The sequence below is a fragment of the Siphateles boraxobius genome, unplaced genomic scaffold (assembly GCF_051911475.1).
Source record: "Siphateles boraxobius isolate OS27281-9 unplaced genomic scaffold, OSU_SipBor_1 16, whole genome shotgun sequence".
Lineage (NCBI taxonomy): Eukaryota > Metazoa > Chordata > Actinopteri > Cypriniformes > Leuciscidae > Siphateles > Siphateles boraxobius.
The window spans coordinates 4,746,850-4,764,001 of record NW_027508766.1 but is presented as its reverse complement, the minus strand read 5'-3'; the positions used below and the strand labels follow the sequence as shown (position 1 = coordinate 4,764,001).

At 37.7% G+C, this 17,152-nt stretch overlaps 2 protein-coding genes across 3 annotated transcripts in view; one reads left to right on the top strand and one right to left on the bottom strand.

Moving 5' to 3' along the window:
* The window catches only part of rnf214 (ring finger protein 214), a 27,796-nt gene extending 12,210 nt beyond the window's left edge, over positions 1 to 15,586 (top strand). The window contains exons 1-16 of one of the 2 annotated variants that reach the window (XM_077231256.1): positions 2,232 to 2,417; positions 2,595 to 2,684; positions 2,772 to 2,937; positions 3,012 to 3,071; positions 9,744 to 9,884; positions 10,127 to 10,260; positions 10,628 to 10,696; positions 10,785 to 10,881; positions 10,993 to 11,081; positions 11,186 to 11,273; positions 11,360 to 11,455; positions 12,229 to 12,812; positions 12,963 to 13,080; positions 13,170 to 13,319; positions 14,598 to 14,690; positions 14,785 to 15,586. In XM_077231256.1, coding sequence (XP_077087371.1) covers positions 2,629 to 2,684; positions 2,772 to 2,937; positions 3,012 to 3,071; positions 9,744 to 9,884; positions 10,127 to 10,260; positions 10,628 to 10,696; positions 10,785 to 10,881; positions 10,993 to 11,081; positions 11,186 to 11,273; positions 11,360 to 11,455; positions 12,229 to 12,812; positions 12,963 to 13,080; positions 13,170 to 13,319; positions 14,598 to 14,690; positions 14,785 to 14,847 — 2,004 coding nt within the window. In that variant the 5' untranslated portion in view covers positions 2,232 to 2,417; positions 2,595 to 2,628 and the 3' untranslated portion in view covers positions 14,848 to 15,586. Of the gene's footprint in view, positions 1 to 2,231; positions 2,418 to 2,594; positions 2,685 to 2,771; positions 2,938 to 3,011; positions 3,072 to 9,743; positions 9,885 to 10,126; positions 10,261 to 10,627; positions 10,697 to 10,784; positions 10,882 to 10,992; positions 11,082 to 11,185; positions 11,274 to 11,359; positions 11,456 to 12,228; positions 12,813 to 12,962; positions 13,081 to 13,169; positions 13,320 to 14,597; positions 14,691 to 14,784 lie in introns of those variants that run through there. The other variant, XM_077231257.1, reaches the window with a different exon arrangement.
* apoa1a (apolipoprotein A-Ia) lies at positions 15,544 to 17,152 on the bottom strand. Its single transcript, XM_077231260.1, has 3 exons — positions 17,103 to 17,152; positions 16,722 to 16,866; positions 15,544 to 16,269 (listed from the first exon to the last, which is right to left on the bottom strand). Exons 1-3 carry the CDS (start codon positions 17,143 to 17,145, stop codon positions 15,681 to 15,683), a joined length of 777 nt encoding a protein of 258 aa, XP_077087375.1. The 5' UTR covers positions 17,146 to 17,152; the 3' UTR covers positions 15,544 to 15,680.

Sequence of the window (17,152 nt, the reverse complement as noted above, 5' to 3'; positions counted from 1 at the left end):
TTTTTAATTCTCTTTCAATCTAAAGGCCCATGCCCACCAAAGCATTTTTTCACGTAGCTGGTGTATTTTTCAAATTGTTTTAAAACCCCAGGAGTGTAATGCGCTAAGCGTCTATTTCATGCTGAAGCGCCGAGAGTTGAAGAATATTCAACTTTGGGTAAAAAGCAGAGCTCATCACTGTCACTTTTTACCTGGAGTGGAGGTCACAGTGGAGGAGAAGTGGGACAAAATAGACTACCACACCGACCAACCATCACATTTGGCTTGCACATTGTCAACAGATGACAACAACAAGCAATAACGGAACAAAGAATTTAAAACAAGAGCCAGACCAAATACATTATATGGACATTTTTATAGAAACAACACAGAAACAAACTATCTGTGAAATTAGATAGTAACACTTCAGCGGATATTCTGTATCACAGCAAGCAAGCATCTCAAAAAAAAAAAAAAAAAAAAAACGCTACGCAAAACGCCCTCAAGCGCCCACAGCTGGCTAAAAACGCTTGGATGGAGACAGGGCCTAACAGTACGAGGGAGTGATTTGCCCCTTTTGACACCTGTGTGTTGCTGTTGCCCGTTTCATCAAACTTTAACTTTCAGTGAAAATACAAGATGGACTTTTCCAACTTGAATAAAACCACATCTTAAGGTAGCCTACATTTCTCTAATCATTCACTTGGGCCAGTGGTTGGACCCCAAAGATTGCTGCTTGTGGCTGTATTTGGTTTTAATTAGTATGCAGATAATATAGAGATTAAGAATAAATGATTAATGCTTCTTGCTTAATGATTTTCTAAATCCACCCCCGGTGACAACTGATTTTGACAGCATAAAAATACTCGGATTAGGATATATTTCCGACAAACAATTTGATTTAGCAAACAACGTGTTAATAAATAAATAAACTCAATTAGTTTTTGAAAAAAAATGAAAAAAGGAAACGGTCACATCACAGGTCACAACTCCAAAATGCTGCAACGTCACGTGATGTTTACAATCCGTTCTTGAAATATTTGGTTCCACTGGGTGGCACCAGAGACAATTTAAAGACTTTGGTGGCACTCACTGGTGGGTGCGTCCCAATTCGCATTCTATCCGTCCTAAATAGTATTCGAAAACAGAATTACTAGGCTACGTCCCAAATCGTAGTATGTTGAAATGAGTGTTCCAAAAGATAGCCGGATGGTCTACTATTTCCGGTCAGAATCCGAAGTGCAGATCGATGCACACTCTTGCCCACAACCAATCGCACATTGGACGAGGAATGATTCGGGTAGAACTACAAACACGAGTGAAAAGTGTTAAAAAACTACAGGAGAACGCGCGAGACCAGCGGTTATGTAGAGAGGTTTAGATAAAGTGGTTTGAGTGATTAATTATCAGTATCTAACCTGACGAAATTTTATTTATTCAACGTTGTCGACATTATATTGCATCTGCAGCAGCATTGTGAACTTTTGTGAACGTTTAGTCATTACCTTTTAAATGCATCATTATATTCAAATTGCAAACACATGAGGAGAGTCTCCGCATGAAAGTCCCACGACTGGCAGATGAAAGTGCTCTCCGAAACGGTAGGAAATCAAATTAGATTGAATGGAGGATTTTAACTGTGACAAGATGATTGACAGGGCAGTTTACGGTGACAGGATGCGCGCAACAGATCTGTCCGTTAAAGATGACGTGATAGTATGTCCCAAAGCTTGCCTACTCTTTTGGTACACACTCAAAAGTATGTACTATTTCTTCACAAAAATACTTTTAGGGCGTAGTATAAGTAGGCGAATTGGGACGCAGCAAATGAGAATTGGTGGCACAAAATGATATCGCTCTATTGTGGTCGTGATCTTGAGATAAATGTAACAAATTAATTAAAAATTAATAATGGAACTGAAAATAGTGCACGCTTCTCAAATCACCAAGTGCCTGAATTAAACCTCTACAAACGTATCTGTGGCTTAATACAAAGTATATAAACTAGCCTGGTGGGAAATATTCTCTGCAGATTATTTTGATAGCCATGTTTCCAGCCTCCACGGCCCCATCATAATTTTCCTGTTATCATATATTATAGGCTACTGGATATCATGACGAATTATCATTAGTCACATATTTTTGTTGCAAAGCAACATTTAAATCTTTCCATATACCCCTGGTTGGGAATAGTCTTCAAGTATACGTCAAGTCCACCCAAAATATTACAGGAACTGATTTTGGAACCAAATATTTCAGGAACTGGATATATTGTAACACCGGAAGTAAAACTGGTTTAGACGATATCATGAAAGTTGCGCCAGTTGTCTTTGCCTTTTTAAAAAAAGATAATTATTCTCTTAATTTATTTAATTACATATACTCTGTGTATACGGTTACGTATTTGGCCATCAAGACCAGCTCTTTTAATGTTTAGTGTGAGTTTCGGTTTAGTTTATGTGCTCTTTCGTTAACTCTGCTTTTGGCGCTCATATTTTACTGGAAATATAACTATCGTCATTTAAAATCAGTGTGTTGTCAGGTATAAATTAAGTTAATAAAAATACTTACGCTAACGTTTTAATGTGAATATTGTGGGGGTTTTTTACATCCAGAGTCTTTTGTCGCTGAGTTTGCCTGTAACGTTAAATGGAAAGTGAAGTACACACCGAGTGGAGTTCGGCTTTAGATGAAGACTTACTTCAGTAAGTACAAAACAGCTTAAAGTGGATTTTAAAAGTGTTTCTATTCGTAATGGTTCAGCAGCACGGTTGTCCCTGTTCTCTTGGCAGGGACCCCGTTTATGCAGTGATTCCGCCGGATCCTTCAGTATGGAGCTCATCAGCCGGGCCCTGGTCCACTGAGAGCAGCTTCCCAACAGTATTTAACGAGTATGCTGAAGAGCAAGATTACAGCACTTTTACACCCAGCAATGAAGCACAGAGCCAAACCGTACAGGTATGAAGAACCTCCTAATAACACATTTCACAAAAGTCATCATCTATGTAGTTTGAGTGTTATCTCCACCATAGACTGAGGACTGGACAGAGGAAAGATCTACAAACACAAATGAAGACTGGGAAGCAGATATGGTAAGTTCAGTACTGCAGGAACTCTTCATGGCCATGGTGTGTGTGTACAAGTATTACCAGGGGCGTAGCCATCATTTCAAAAGTGAGGGGGACAGAATGTCGAGTGTAATACCAGTTTTATTTTTCTTCAGACTTTTGTTGACAGATTTTTGCTTAATTGGCTTAATATGCTATTTATTTTAAAGCAATAAAGCAGAAAAAAATAAAGTTGTCCAGTACTTTATATTGCACATGCAGGGTTTTTCCTGGCTTAAAATGAGGTGAAGGTGGTAAAATCCTGATCATGTATTTTAATAAGATAATAAAATGTGTATTTTTCATAGACCATCATATAGTCTACTGTGTTACCACAGTATTTTCGTTTGGTGGATCTCTGTACCTCTAGGGGGGTCCGGGGGCATGTGCCCCTGAAAGAAAATTTTGTACATTTTAAAGATAAATTCACTAATCTGGTGCCCTTTGAGTGCCCCGAATCCACTGTTAAAAATAAATAATCCAACTGCCCAAACATATGATATTCTCTGATTTAGATATCTGATCATCGCATTACAATTATTCAAATTAGCAGTGTTAAGCATGATAATATGGTTAAATATCTCACTGAAGCTGATTTAAAAATAACATTTACTCAAAATAAAAGTTCTTCTTTTGGCAAAGTTACATTTTCTTACTAGCCTAAACAAAGTCTGTCTTACTAAACTAAAACTTTCCAATTGAAAACCTTCAAACTTCAAGCTTTTAAAACTACAACAAACTTTCTAGTTAGGCTTTTTCAAGAGAACTTAAAGTTTGTCTACAAACTTTTTTTATCTAATTGTAAAGTGTTACCAAATTATGATAAACATCATGTACACATGTTACAACGCTGCCTGATTCAAGCAGATCGTGGCTGTTAATGCATGAAAATGCAAATTCAGCAATAAAATTCACCATGTTTATTCTCATTTGAAGGCCTTTGATAATATATCTGTGGAAATAAAATGCATTACGAGTAAAAAAAGATTGAAAATATTGCATGTTTGTTCGGGTAGCGAATTTACAACAAAACCTGTTAATTATTCAACAAGAGAAATAGGTTAAAAAATAAATTATTCATCATTGTGCAACACAATTCGGATACAACATGACAACTTACTTATAGTGCTTGACTTTTTCGTGAAAAAGGAGTGAAGAGTTTTTTGCCATTTTGAACTCTATGAAACTGATGGATTCTGCGCGGGTGCGGGCGTGTCGTAAGCTAATGGACGAGTGACTGATTACCATGGAAACGTGAAAGTCACGTATAGACTATCCTTGACTCTTTTGATTTTAAATATCGATGTATACACACCCGTGAAAACCTCAGCTTGTCGTTGAAACACTTGCCCTATAAAAAAGTGCGGGGGACGAATTTACATTGTATAAAAAGTGGGGGGGACCCGTCCCCCGCGTAATCTACGCCCATGAGTATTACTAGTAAGCACCAAGTATGTGCTCTCAAATATAGTGAAATATATGGAAGTAAAATAATGCCAAATGTTTTTGAAACAAAAAAGCCTGTTAAATTGCACTACTTGAAAAAAATAGGTATTGCATTAACCATGCTTGCATAATGCATTGTATTTTTAGGGCTTGCATTTTTATGGGCTGAAATTCAACATGGTTGAATATTTAAGCTGTGAATATTTCTATTCAAAAACATTTCAAACACATTTTCATTATTAAAAATTCAATAATCCATATTCACCTTTCATATTTCACTTCCAAAATATTCAAACTGTTTAAAAATACAACTATATTCACTGAGTTTTTCGGTCCATTTTATTTCGCTTGGCTAATTCGCTTCCACAAATTCAGTGGTTCAAATTCGAGGTGGTGCAAGCGTGTGTTGTTGACGAAGACCGAGCAAGCCATTCATTCATAAAAACTCATTTACAGCAATTGAGCATGCATTAAGTTTTTGTGATGATTATCTTGGTCAGTATATATGCAGAAAAGATGATAAAGACACAAAAGCTATGTTTGTTTAATTCAATAACTTTCTTTGTTACTTTCCCTGTGTAGCCTACTTGTTATCAGATTTATCTACCATGAACGGGATTATAATCGGTTTCCCTCAATACCTTATCATACTCAAGGATATCGTAGCTTTATGGACTTTACCAGTGATATAAAAGACCAAACTCGCACCATATTGGGGATGTAGGCTGTACAATATGTTAGGCAAGCAGATGGACTCTGAATGGCAGAATATGAACTAAACACGCAAAGTTTCATGCTGAGCGTTTCCCAGTGATATACTGGGATAAAATCAACACTTGATCAATTAATACTAACACTTTCTCTTCTATTCTCTCTCTCTCTCTCTCTCTCTCTCTCTCTCTCTCTCTCTCTCTCTCTCTCTCTCTCTCTCTCTCTCTCTCTCTCTCTCTCTCTCTCTCTCTCTCTCTCTCTCTCTCTCTCTCTATCTATCTATCTATCTATCTATATATATATATATGCGCCTACATGTACTGCATTAGATTGAACTGGGAAGGGTTATAGCACTTGCATATTGTTTAACTGTAAGTCGCTTTGGATAAAAGCGTCTGCTAAATGACTAAATGTAAAAATTATCTTGACATTGGCACATTTAGGGACTATCTCTAAAGTTGCATACAACATTCGTATACACGTTTCTAACATCAATAGCAAACTTCAATTTATTTGAATAAATATCAAAAATCTAAAAGGTGTGCATTATGCCTGACACCTACATGAATACTGCACAGTTGGTTTTATGACTGTAAGTCATTCTCTTCAAATACTATTGAAGTTAGAAACGTGTAAACCAATGTCGGATGTAACTTTAGAGATGGTCCCTAAATGTGCTAATGTCCAATGTCAAGCCAACTTTATGCCAGTATATCACTGGGAAACTTTGCGCGTTAAGTTCATATTCTGAGTCCATCTGCTTACCTGCGAGTTTGGTCTTTTATATCACTGTATTAGTCCATTAAGCTACGTTAAGCATTTTTATATGTCCAGCAGGGGAATCCTGAAGTATTGAGGGAAACCCTAGTAGCCTACTGCATGCAGCACATTGCCACAATAAACAGGTCCTTCTTAAAAAATTAGCATATTGTGATAAAGTTCATTATTTTCCATAATGTAATGATAAAAATTTAACTTTTATATATTTTAGATTCATTGCACACCAACTGAAATATTTCAGGTCTTTTATTGTTTTTATACTGATGATTTTGGCATACAGCTCATGAAAACCCAAAATTGCTATCTCAAAAATTAGCATATCATGAAAAGGGTCTCTAAACGAGCTATTAACCTAATCATCTGAATCAACTAATTAACTCTAAACACCTGCAAAAGATTCCTTTGGCTTTTAAAAACTCCCAGCCTGTTTCATTACTCAAAACCGCAATCATGGGTAAGACTGCCGACCTGACTGCTGTCCAGAAGGCCATCATTGACACCCTCAAGCAAGAGGGTATGGCATGGAGGCAATCAGAAATTCAAATTTCTGAACAAATAGGCTGTTCCCAGAGTGCTGTATCAAGGCACCTCAGTGGGAAGTCTGTGAGAAGGAAAAAGTGTGGCAAAAAACGCCGCACAACGAGAAGAGGTGACCGGACCCTGAGGAAGATTGTGGAGAAGGACCGATTCCAGACCTTGGGGGACCTGCGGAAGCAGTGGACTGAGTCTGGAGTAGAAACATCCAGAGCCAGCGTGCACAGGCGTGTGCAGGAAATGGGCTACAGGTGCCGCATTCCCCAGGTCAAGCCACTTTTGAGCCAGAAACAGCGGCAGAAGCGCCTGACCTGGGCTACAGAGAAGCAGCACTGGACTGTTGCTCAGTGGTCCAAAGTACTTTTTTCGGATGAAAGCAAATTTTGCATGTCATTCGGAAATCAAGGTGCCAGACTCTGGAGGAAGACTGGGGAGAAGGAAATGCCAAAATGCCTGAAGTCCAGTGTCAAGTACCCACAGTCAGTGATGGTCTGGGATGCCTTGTCAGCTGCTGGTGTTGGTCCACTATGTTTTATCATGGGCAGGGTCAATGCAGCTAGCTATCAGGAGATTTTGGAGCACTTCATGCTTCCATCTGATTTCATTTTTCAGCACGACCTGGCACCTGCTCACAGTGCCATAACCACTGGTAAATGATTTACTAACCATGGTATTACTGTGCTCAATTGGCCTGCCAACTCTGCCAACTGACCTGAACCCCATAGAGAATCTGTGGGATATTGTGAAGAGAAAGTTGAGAGACGCAAGACCCAACACTCTGGATGAGCTTAAGGCCGCTATCGAAGCATCCTGGGCCTCCATAACAGCTCAGCAGTGCCACAGGCTGATTGCCTCCATGCCACGCCGCATTGAAGCAGTCATTTCTGCGAAACGATTCCCGATCAAGTATTGAGTGCATAACTGAACATAATTATTTGAAGGTTGACTTTTTTTGTATTAAAAACGCTTATTTTATTGGTCGGATGAAATATGCTAATTTTTTGAGATTTTCATGAGCTGTATGCCAAAATCATCAGTATTAAAACAATAAAAGACCCGAAATATTTCAGTTGGTGTGCAATGAATCTAAAATATATGAAAGTTTAATTTTTATCATTACATTATGGAAAATAATGAACTTTATCACAATATGCTAATTTTTTGAGAAGGACCTGTAAGGTTATGGCAACTAAACAACCAAGAGAAATACATGTCAAACTCAAGTGTAACATTGGATCTTTACATCCGCATCGGGGGAATTTATTAACCATTAAACATTATAATCTCGTTCACGGTAGAGAAAGATGCATGTAGGCTACTAGGGCTGGTCCGCAACCATTTTTTGAGCTTCGAAGCTTCCGTAGTAATCAACATCAAATATTCAAAGCTTCGGAGGGAAATAAAAAATAATAAATAACGATGCTCAAACATCCATTTCGTAACAGACATGCGTGTTTATTTCAGCACTTCCGTCAATGAAACAACACACTAAAGCCTGTAAAGCATTAAAATAAATATCAGTAAATAATATTAACTTAAAATTCGTTTTATATTTCCACACAAAGACGCATGATATAGCCTAAGCCTACTGCTCTGCTTTTTTAGAGGGATCAGGGATGTGGGACACGAGCAGGAAAGAGAGTCTTGTTTTCTACTTGTTGTAAAAGAGTGAATTTGATCTTCCTCAGTGTCAAGACATTTAGGCTATGTTTGATTTTGCGCTGCCAGAGAAATGGAAACTAATTTATTTACAAATAATTTTGACGTGCCTTACCAAGTCTAATAACAAGCACAAGCTGTGTTAAAAAGAATTTGACATGCAAGTAAAAAGTGAGGCTACCTGTCCTACAGCGTTTTTTTCTACTTTACCACAGTAAATAATGCGAATATAATAATTAAAAGCAAAACAAAGGAAGAAACATTTATAATCCTCTGCAAAAATGGGTGACACGTGAGTGAAGATTTGGGAAAAGAAAAAAGAGATTACATGTCCAGTGGAATAACTAATTGAATATTGTTAAATACCGATAATCGGGAGACCAGAACGCAAACCATAATACAAAGCCGACATAGCTTACATTTTTATGGGCTCACGCACAACTCTCTCATTCGTAATGAATGTTTCCATGGCTGCGATGTAACATTTAATTGTTAACCTATTGTTTATTTAGTAAACAATGCTTTGTGCTTCACCCGTGTCATAATATTCATGTAAAACAATTAAACAGCATTCACATACAAAACAAAATTGTTTTTGCGGACCACCGCCGGTACTACTCAGCCGCTGCGGTGCGTTGTCAAGTTTACCAGCACAGCCCTAAATATCGAGTAAAAAGGCTAATACATTTTCTTTCTATTATTCTGTTTTCCACATTCTATTTTCCACAATGTCAAAGCAACGCAGCTTAACCGAGCGCTTTAGACCGAGAATACTCCAGGTGCAGGGAACACTTTAGTAGGCTAAGAATAAGCAAATATATTATATAACAAGGTTGGGTTCCTTCAACTGTCACTTCTAATAAAAAATGGCTAAGCTGATATAATTGTAATATATTATAATATAAATGTGTGTGTTTGTTACATTAGACTTTTATTGCTGGACAGAACAACCTTGTTATTGTTCTTTCGAGAGATTTGTCATACTAGTTTTCTAGCAAATATGAATTGGGAAAAAAATTCAGCCTTCACCCTGCACTTTTTTAACTGTTTGTGGAGTTTACAAATGTCTTACAGATGTTTTTGGAAATGTGAGTTTGTGTACAGTGGGGTTCAAATGTCTGAGAAGTGAAAGTGTTTTTCTATTTTGTATTTTTCTAATCTTACTGTATTTAATAAATGTTTCATTACATAATATTAACACAACACGCTTTAATGTAATTGCGTGAATTGGCAGCGTTTCAAAGACCACCCTGTTTCAATAGAAGTAGGAGTATCCTTTTGTACAAAGGTGTTGAAATAAACAATGCCATAAATTAGCTGAATTAGTGACCTAGAAATAGGGAGGAAAATTACTATAGTACATTTTATTTTTAAAGGAATGTCTTTATTTTATGTCACAATTTTTTTTAAAGTCCTAAAGGGGTTCTGTTTATTATCTAGATTAACTGGGATTTTAACTAAGATTTTCAAGGTGGTCTCAGACTTTCAGATGCCAGTGTATATATTTCTTTATCTCTTTCTCTTTAGCGTGCTTTAGAAGACTGCAGTATTGAGTTGAATGAGCAGTATGAGGCTATTGTGAAGCACCATACAGCAGAACAGGAGGAGCACAACATCTGTGTCCACAGTATGGAAAAGACAAGAGATGACAGAAATCATCAGTACCAGGTTTAGCATCACATTTGAACTTCAAAAAAACACCAATATATTCAGTTTATACAGGTTCTGATATTTGCACATGGTGATTTGAATAGCAAGAATAGCAAAGGTGCTTAAAATCTCCTTTCAGCTCAATAGGGAATAGTAATACTGTGTGCAGTGTCCTTGTCAAAAACTCTGGTATTACTGTACTTTTTTGAGCCTATTTTTCATTGGTATAGAAATTGTTTTTTTATTTATCATTTGTACAGGGTTTTATTGAAAAAATTGAGTCTTTGCAAATTAAATTGGAGCTGAATAGCAGCAAGACCACACGGAAAAACTTCATGGTAAAACGGCAAGAGCTTACTGCAGAGAAAGATCGAATGGAAGAGGAGAAAACGAGGTAAACTGACGTTGAAATATTGATATTCAGCTGTCTGCTGTGGGCAGAACATATAATATCATTCAAAGGCCTGTCATCTTTTTTTATGCTTTTGAAAGAAGACATTTTGTGCTCAAGAAAACTTTCTTAAAATCAATGTTGAAAACAGCTGTGCTTGATATTTTTTGTAAAAAACAGATATTTTATTCAGTATTTTCTGATTAATAGAAATGTTCAAAAGAACAGCATTTATTTGAAAGAGAAATATTGTGTAACGTTATAGATGTCGTTCTTGTCACATTGTACTGACCATAAACTTTTAAATGGTAGTATATAATATTGGATAGATTTTATTCATTGAATTTAAAAAGATATTTATTTGTTTTAGATTGGCTCAGGAGCTGGAGGACACAGAAAAGAAACTCAAGATGCTGATTGAGGAACAGAGTCAAGAGAAGTAAAAGATTCCAAACGTGAAAGAAGAAAAACCCAACTGTCTCTGGATCTGTGCGTTTATCTGTTTTTTGTGCTTGTGTTTGTGGCAGGCTCTCCTGGGAGCAGGAAATAGCTGACTTGAGGGTGGAAATGGAAACGCTCTGCAGACAGGCAGAGCAAGCCAGTCAGACCGTTCTTCAGGATGAGGTAACTGCTGCACCTTCACAGCATGTGTCTTGTAGAAAACTCACAGATAGTGGAATGGATCATGTATGTTATTGTCTGACTGTGTATTTGTCCATGTGTCTGTGTGAGCAGATAGCTGCACTTGAGATGCAGAAAGAGCTTGCGCTTTCTCAAGTGGAGGACTGGATCGTAGACGCGGAAAAATATCTTCATTTTCTCAGGTAATGTGTGTGAATTAATGTTTATTGACAGGTATGCACATGCAGTACGTGCGCATGCGTGAAGCTAATGTGTTTCCTTAAGGATTTGTGCTTATTCTTGACAGATTAAATCCTTCCCCGCAGCACCTGCCTCAGCAGCAGAAGTGGGAGCACAATGTAGCATTGGTCCGCAGCAGTCTGGTAGGACTAAAGGTGAGGGGAGGAGCTAATACCAGTAGATTACAGGAGAAGGGAGTTTTCAGCTTCTCTCACTCAGTCTTGGGGTTTTTCTTTTATAGAATAAGTTTAATGAAAACCATCAGCTCCTGCAGAGAGGTGAACAGTTGGACAGTTTGCCCTCAGTCCAGCTTCCATTACTTCCAGCAGTGCCTACAGTGAGTGTCAATTTATTCATATACATACGGCCTAGGGGTGGGGGTACACTACCGTTTAAAAGTTTGGGGTTTGTAAGGCTTTCAGTCTTCAGTGTCACATGATTCTTCAAAAATCGGTTTAATATGCTGATTTGGTGCTCAAGAAACATTTCTGATTATCATCAATGTTGAAAACAGTTGTTGAATGCATTTTCCCCCCAGGATTCTTTAATGAATAGAAAGCTCAAACAAACATAATTTATTTGAAATGGAAATCTTTTGTAACTTTTATTCTTACAAATCTTGTAATTTTTTAAAACAAACTAATGCATTGGATGCATACTGAATTCAAGTATTCATTTCTTACAAAAAAATTAATTCTAAATCAAAACTTTTTTTATGCCATATACCGTGCTATTGTAGATTTGATAATCTGGTAGAGTGGCTGTTTTAGCACTGTTCGAACATCGCCCATCCAGAGTCATATTTATATGTTCATGTATCTTTTGGTTTGCATCTGTTAAGTTCCTAATTAAAAGCACTTTATATTTTTATTTGTAAAACTTACTGATTTATTAAAAATAAGCATTTCTGCATTATTATGTAATGTATAACATACCAATGACCTCTAATATGGTGGCACATCATCTTATATAAACTGCATATTCCCTTGAGTTGCTGCTTAGGACAGAATGCAGAGTTGAATTGTATTGTAATTATTTTGCATAGTTTAAACTAATGTAAGTAATGTATATTTTTGTGTGTGTGTGTCATTTATCTTTGGCTTTCCGAAGTTGGAGATGATAATCAGTCCACTTCAGAATCCTGCTTCTCACCCCATTTTCAATAGTGGTCCACCAACTACCACAAATTCTCCCCCCATAGTTCATCCCCAATTCCACCCCTCGGTCACACCACCACAAAGAGCCACACCGCCACTTTCAGCCCCTTCTCCTCAAAACACACCATATGTACCTGTCACTATAGGTCCACAATCTGCTCACGTCCCAAACATGTATGTCCCTATGACAACTCATGCACCTGCCCCTCAAATACCCATGCAAACCATCTGCCGGCCTCAAACGTCATCCCATGCTCCTGTCACGCTAGCCCCACATAGCCTTCCACAGACACACGTAGACGTTCCAGGTGTCTCTCTGGCAGCCTCAGTTGCTTCAGCAGGCACCTTTACTTTATTACCAAATAATCATGGAGGCAGTTTTCATCCCCAAGCTGCTGTGCGCCTTCCCCAAACATTCATGCAAACTATGTCTACACGTAACTCCCCCGCGCAGCCCCTCCCGTCCAATCCTGCACCGGCAGGCAAACTGGACAAGCTTCTGGAGAGACTGGGCTCACATTTCCCACAATGCACAAGGTATTGAGATTATACACTGTAATATGAAAAGCTAGGTTACATTTTTAGCAGCCAATATAATTAGTAGAGTTTTTGTCTTTTGTTGATTCTGAAATTGTCAGAGTAAGGATCGGTTTCTGAAAGTGACCTCTCTGTTTCTGTCTGTATTAGAGATCAGTTAACACGTGTTCTACAGCAAATCAAGAGTGAGCGTGGTACTATGGCTGGCATGTCGATGGACGATGTAACTCAGCAGGTTGCACAGAGACTTGCACAGAACCAAAGACCGGTGCGACAGTACACTCCTCTCACTCTCCCGCATTATGTTTTTGTTGTTACTTTCCTTCTGTGCATTGCTTATTTCATCTGTCCTTTTAGCCACCAGGACCTATAGCACCTCCGTCTGGAGCTAGAGCCTTTCCTGCTTCAGTTGGTCCGATCCAGCGTCCCATAACCCAGCCACCACATCCCATGCGGCCTCATTTCCGTCCCCCAGTTGCTCAGGTTTTCCACACAAGACCCCCACAGGTAGAATTCAACTTTAAACCCCTTTTCTTTAAAGGGGCAATGTGTAGTTTTTTAGGTATTTTATTATCTAAAATAAATATTTTTATTCATAAATATGTCCTCAATGGTGTACAAATACCTCTGCCAATTATCTGACTTATCCTCGTAAACAAAGTATTTATTATCTTTATATAGATGTGACGGGTAGGTCCACGGAGGCTTCCATGTCGTTCCGCCATCTTGAAAAACTATAATAGCAGAGAGGGTCAAAAACTACTAGGCCAATACGTTTTCACGTGTCACGTAACTGAAAGCAGCAGAAACGGAGGAGCAGAGCAGTGAGATGCGCTTGTCACTGCCCCGGCAAGTTTAAAAGGCTGCATTGCACTGTTATTATTCATACTGTAACATTGGTTTGTTCGTTGACGTTTGTTTGAAAATAATAAATTATATTTATTATTAATAAGTTTGTTTGAAATAATAATAATAATACGTTTGTTTGAAATAATAAATCTGTTCACCCGAAGGAAAACTCGACTCGCTTTTTGCTTTTTGGTACATAACAGCTACCGTAGATGCAACACGCATTAGAAAAAGCGAGGCGCTGGAGAGCACAATTCGTTTGAATGCAAAATACACTTTCACCGCTAGATGGGAGAAATTCCTAAACAATGTCCCTTTAAACACATTTAACAAAATACTATGATAATTAAACTAATAATATGCCTAATTCAGGATGCTATCAGCTAAAATAAGAAACCCGAGTCATAAAAATAAGACTTAATAAAAAAAATATAAAAAAATAAAGTGAGACAAATTGCCCCATTATATGTGGATGTTGTTGCATTTCAAATAAATAATTAAAGGGATAGTTCACCCAAAAATGAAATTTCTGTCATTAATTATTCACCCTCATGTCGTTCCAAACCCGTAAGACCTTCGTTCATCTTTGGAACACAAATAAAGATATTTTTGATGAAATCCGAGAGCTTTCTGAACTAGCCATAGGCAGCAACGTGGGTGACAAATTGTTTCACCCAAAAATGAAATTTCTGCCAATAATTAATGTTAAAAAGTTGGTATTATTAGCAATAAATATTATTACTGTTTTATAATCTCATTTCAAAGCCCTACTACAGTACAATTAACTGTATATTATTTTGCTAAAATATATTCATAAACCAACCGGGAAACATTTCATTTTCAGATTATTTGAATATATTGAAACACGTTTCATTATCTTTGTCATTTGTTTTTAGAACCATGTAAACAAACCCTTTTTCTCTATCTCTCTGTCAGTCGTCTATGCGGAAGTTTTGTTTGATGTGTCAGAATCTTGTGGATACTGGAAGTCAGTACAACACAAACTGCTCCCATACAATGCACAAAGAAGTGAGTGTGTAACTTCCACAAAATACAGATTTAGGCACATTATTTGCTTTGTGTTTGTGTTCTAATAACAGTTGTTGTTTCTCCTTTTATTTAGTGTGTCAGTGTTTGGCTCAAGACCAGCAAGAATAACTCCTGTCCTTTCTGCCCATCCAAATGAGAACTGAGAAACCAATCACACTCATAGCTGAGCCAATACCTGCAAAGAATTGAGTGGAATGATTATATTAATAGTTATAGTCATGTGTGAATTAAGTTTTTATAATTCCATTATAACTATCTGGTTAATGTTAGAAAATAAATTGGTCCATTCCCTGTCAGAGTTGACTATTATTATAAAGGACAGTATGTTTTACACTAATTTGTTACTTTGCTGATCAATGGAAATCCTTACTATATGAATTTTTTTCAGTATTCAGTGTTATTCCAAAGATTTTCAAACTTAACCTCAAGTATAATCCTCATCATGTAAGCTTTCTAAAGGTCATGTAACATGGACACAAGCTCCAAAACAGAATACAATGTTTCTTTCACTTCAACTTTTCCAAGTGATTTAAAACCGCTTAACTGCAAAATGTTGCTGTTATATATTTCTGTATTTTATTAAATTAATGATCAAATTAATGGCCTTTATGTGGAGAGTTTTATACATTAAAGAGGAAAAATAAATTTATTAATGTCTTTTTTTGCAGTGTAATCACTGGTAGTCACTCTTTTTTTAAAAGATTTATTAAAATAAATTATAATATTGTTCACAATGAAAACTGTATTGTGATAATATACCATGTTGTTTCAGAAGGGAAGAAAAAACTTGACTCAAAATATTTTTTGTGCATTTTATTTGTTTGCATTATGTCAAAGATTATTTAACTTGAACATAATAAACATTCATCTAAAAACTCTTGCACCTACAGTCCTTACATCACCAAACACAAGAAAATCTGTTCTTTGCTGTTGTCTGAGGATCCGAGTGTGCAAAGTCCTTGAGCGTTTTTATGCCTGGATGGCCTTGGAGATGGTGTCATACACCTGTGCGAACCTGTCCTTCACGTTCTGCATGTAGGGCTCCATGCGGGCCTGGAGGTCCTGGGTATGTGGGGCGATCTTCTCCCTGGCCTCCTCGACAGCCTTCACCAGCTGTTCTTTGTATTCCTCAGCATAGGGGGCAGCCATGGTCCTCAGATCCTCCAGACGCTCCGTCAGCTTAGTGCGTACGGCCTCGACCATCGGCACAAGCTTGGACTTGGTATCCTCAAAGTTGGTCTCAAACATCTTCCTCATGTCATCTAACAGGGGCTGCAGCTTGGCACGCATCTGCTCAGCATTTTCACGGTTCAGGGTGGCATATTCCTGGTAGAGGGGCTCCAGCTTGTCACGGTACTCGTCAAAGTGCTTCTGCACCACCTGGTACAGCTCGGCTCGGTGGGGCTCCAGCTTGGATCTGATGTCTTCAATGTCGGTCATGACGCGCTCGTGCAGCTGCTTGGTGTTCTCCAGGAATTGCTTGGAGAAAGTCTCAGCGTAGGGGGTCAGAGTCTGGGAATATTCCTGAAGCTTAGTCAGGCTCTCTGAAAGTTGCAATCTGAAGAAAACAGAACATACATTTAGAAAATGCAAAAACAAATCATAAATCACACTGTGCTCATTCACTAAGGCCAGACCGAACCTGGTTTCTCCCAAGGTTTATCTCAACGGTCACTTAATGGAGATTTGATTCCTTGGGTTCTCACTACTTATAGCTGAAATTAACTTCAGTTATTCAACTGAATTGAAATAACTTTACAGCTGAAATGAAATTTGCTTCATAATGAATTTTTTTTTCAACAATTACTCTCGTTTTCCTGAGTGTGTGAAGCTACTTGGAAAACACTCTTTATTGTATGAAGTATATAAATAACTGATTTTATTTGACATTATGAGATACAGAAGTAAGACAAGATACTATATTTTAAGAATGATTAAACTGCAAACTGAACACAAGATTAAGACACAAAAAGTGATTAAGAGGTCATCATGATCAGATGTGTCTTTTACTTGTATTGCTCATAGTCGGTTCCATCCAAGTTGTCGAGAGCCTTCTGAGTTTGTTCCTTGACCTGGGTCAGGTACACCAAAGCTGCTGACTTGAAGTGCTCCAGCTGGGAGGGAGCATCAGCTTGCAGGAAACGGGCCTGGGAACCTAAGATGACACAAAGGAAAAGCTTCATAAACCAAAGTAAAAACTGTCTCAAGCTCATTAAACTTTGTGAAGAAACATATACTATAAATGGTCAAATTGTCAACATAAAAACCAAAGCATTAACAAAATCATTGACTTCATGAGTTTTTAAGTGGTTGTACTTTAAGTAAATGTAAAATACTAAAGAAAAATTCGATGACATTTAAGTGAAATGTGAAGTCAGGCATGTTACTTACCCACAGCCAAGAGGAGAGTCAGTGCAAGAGCCACGAATTTCATGGTTGAG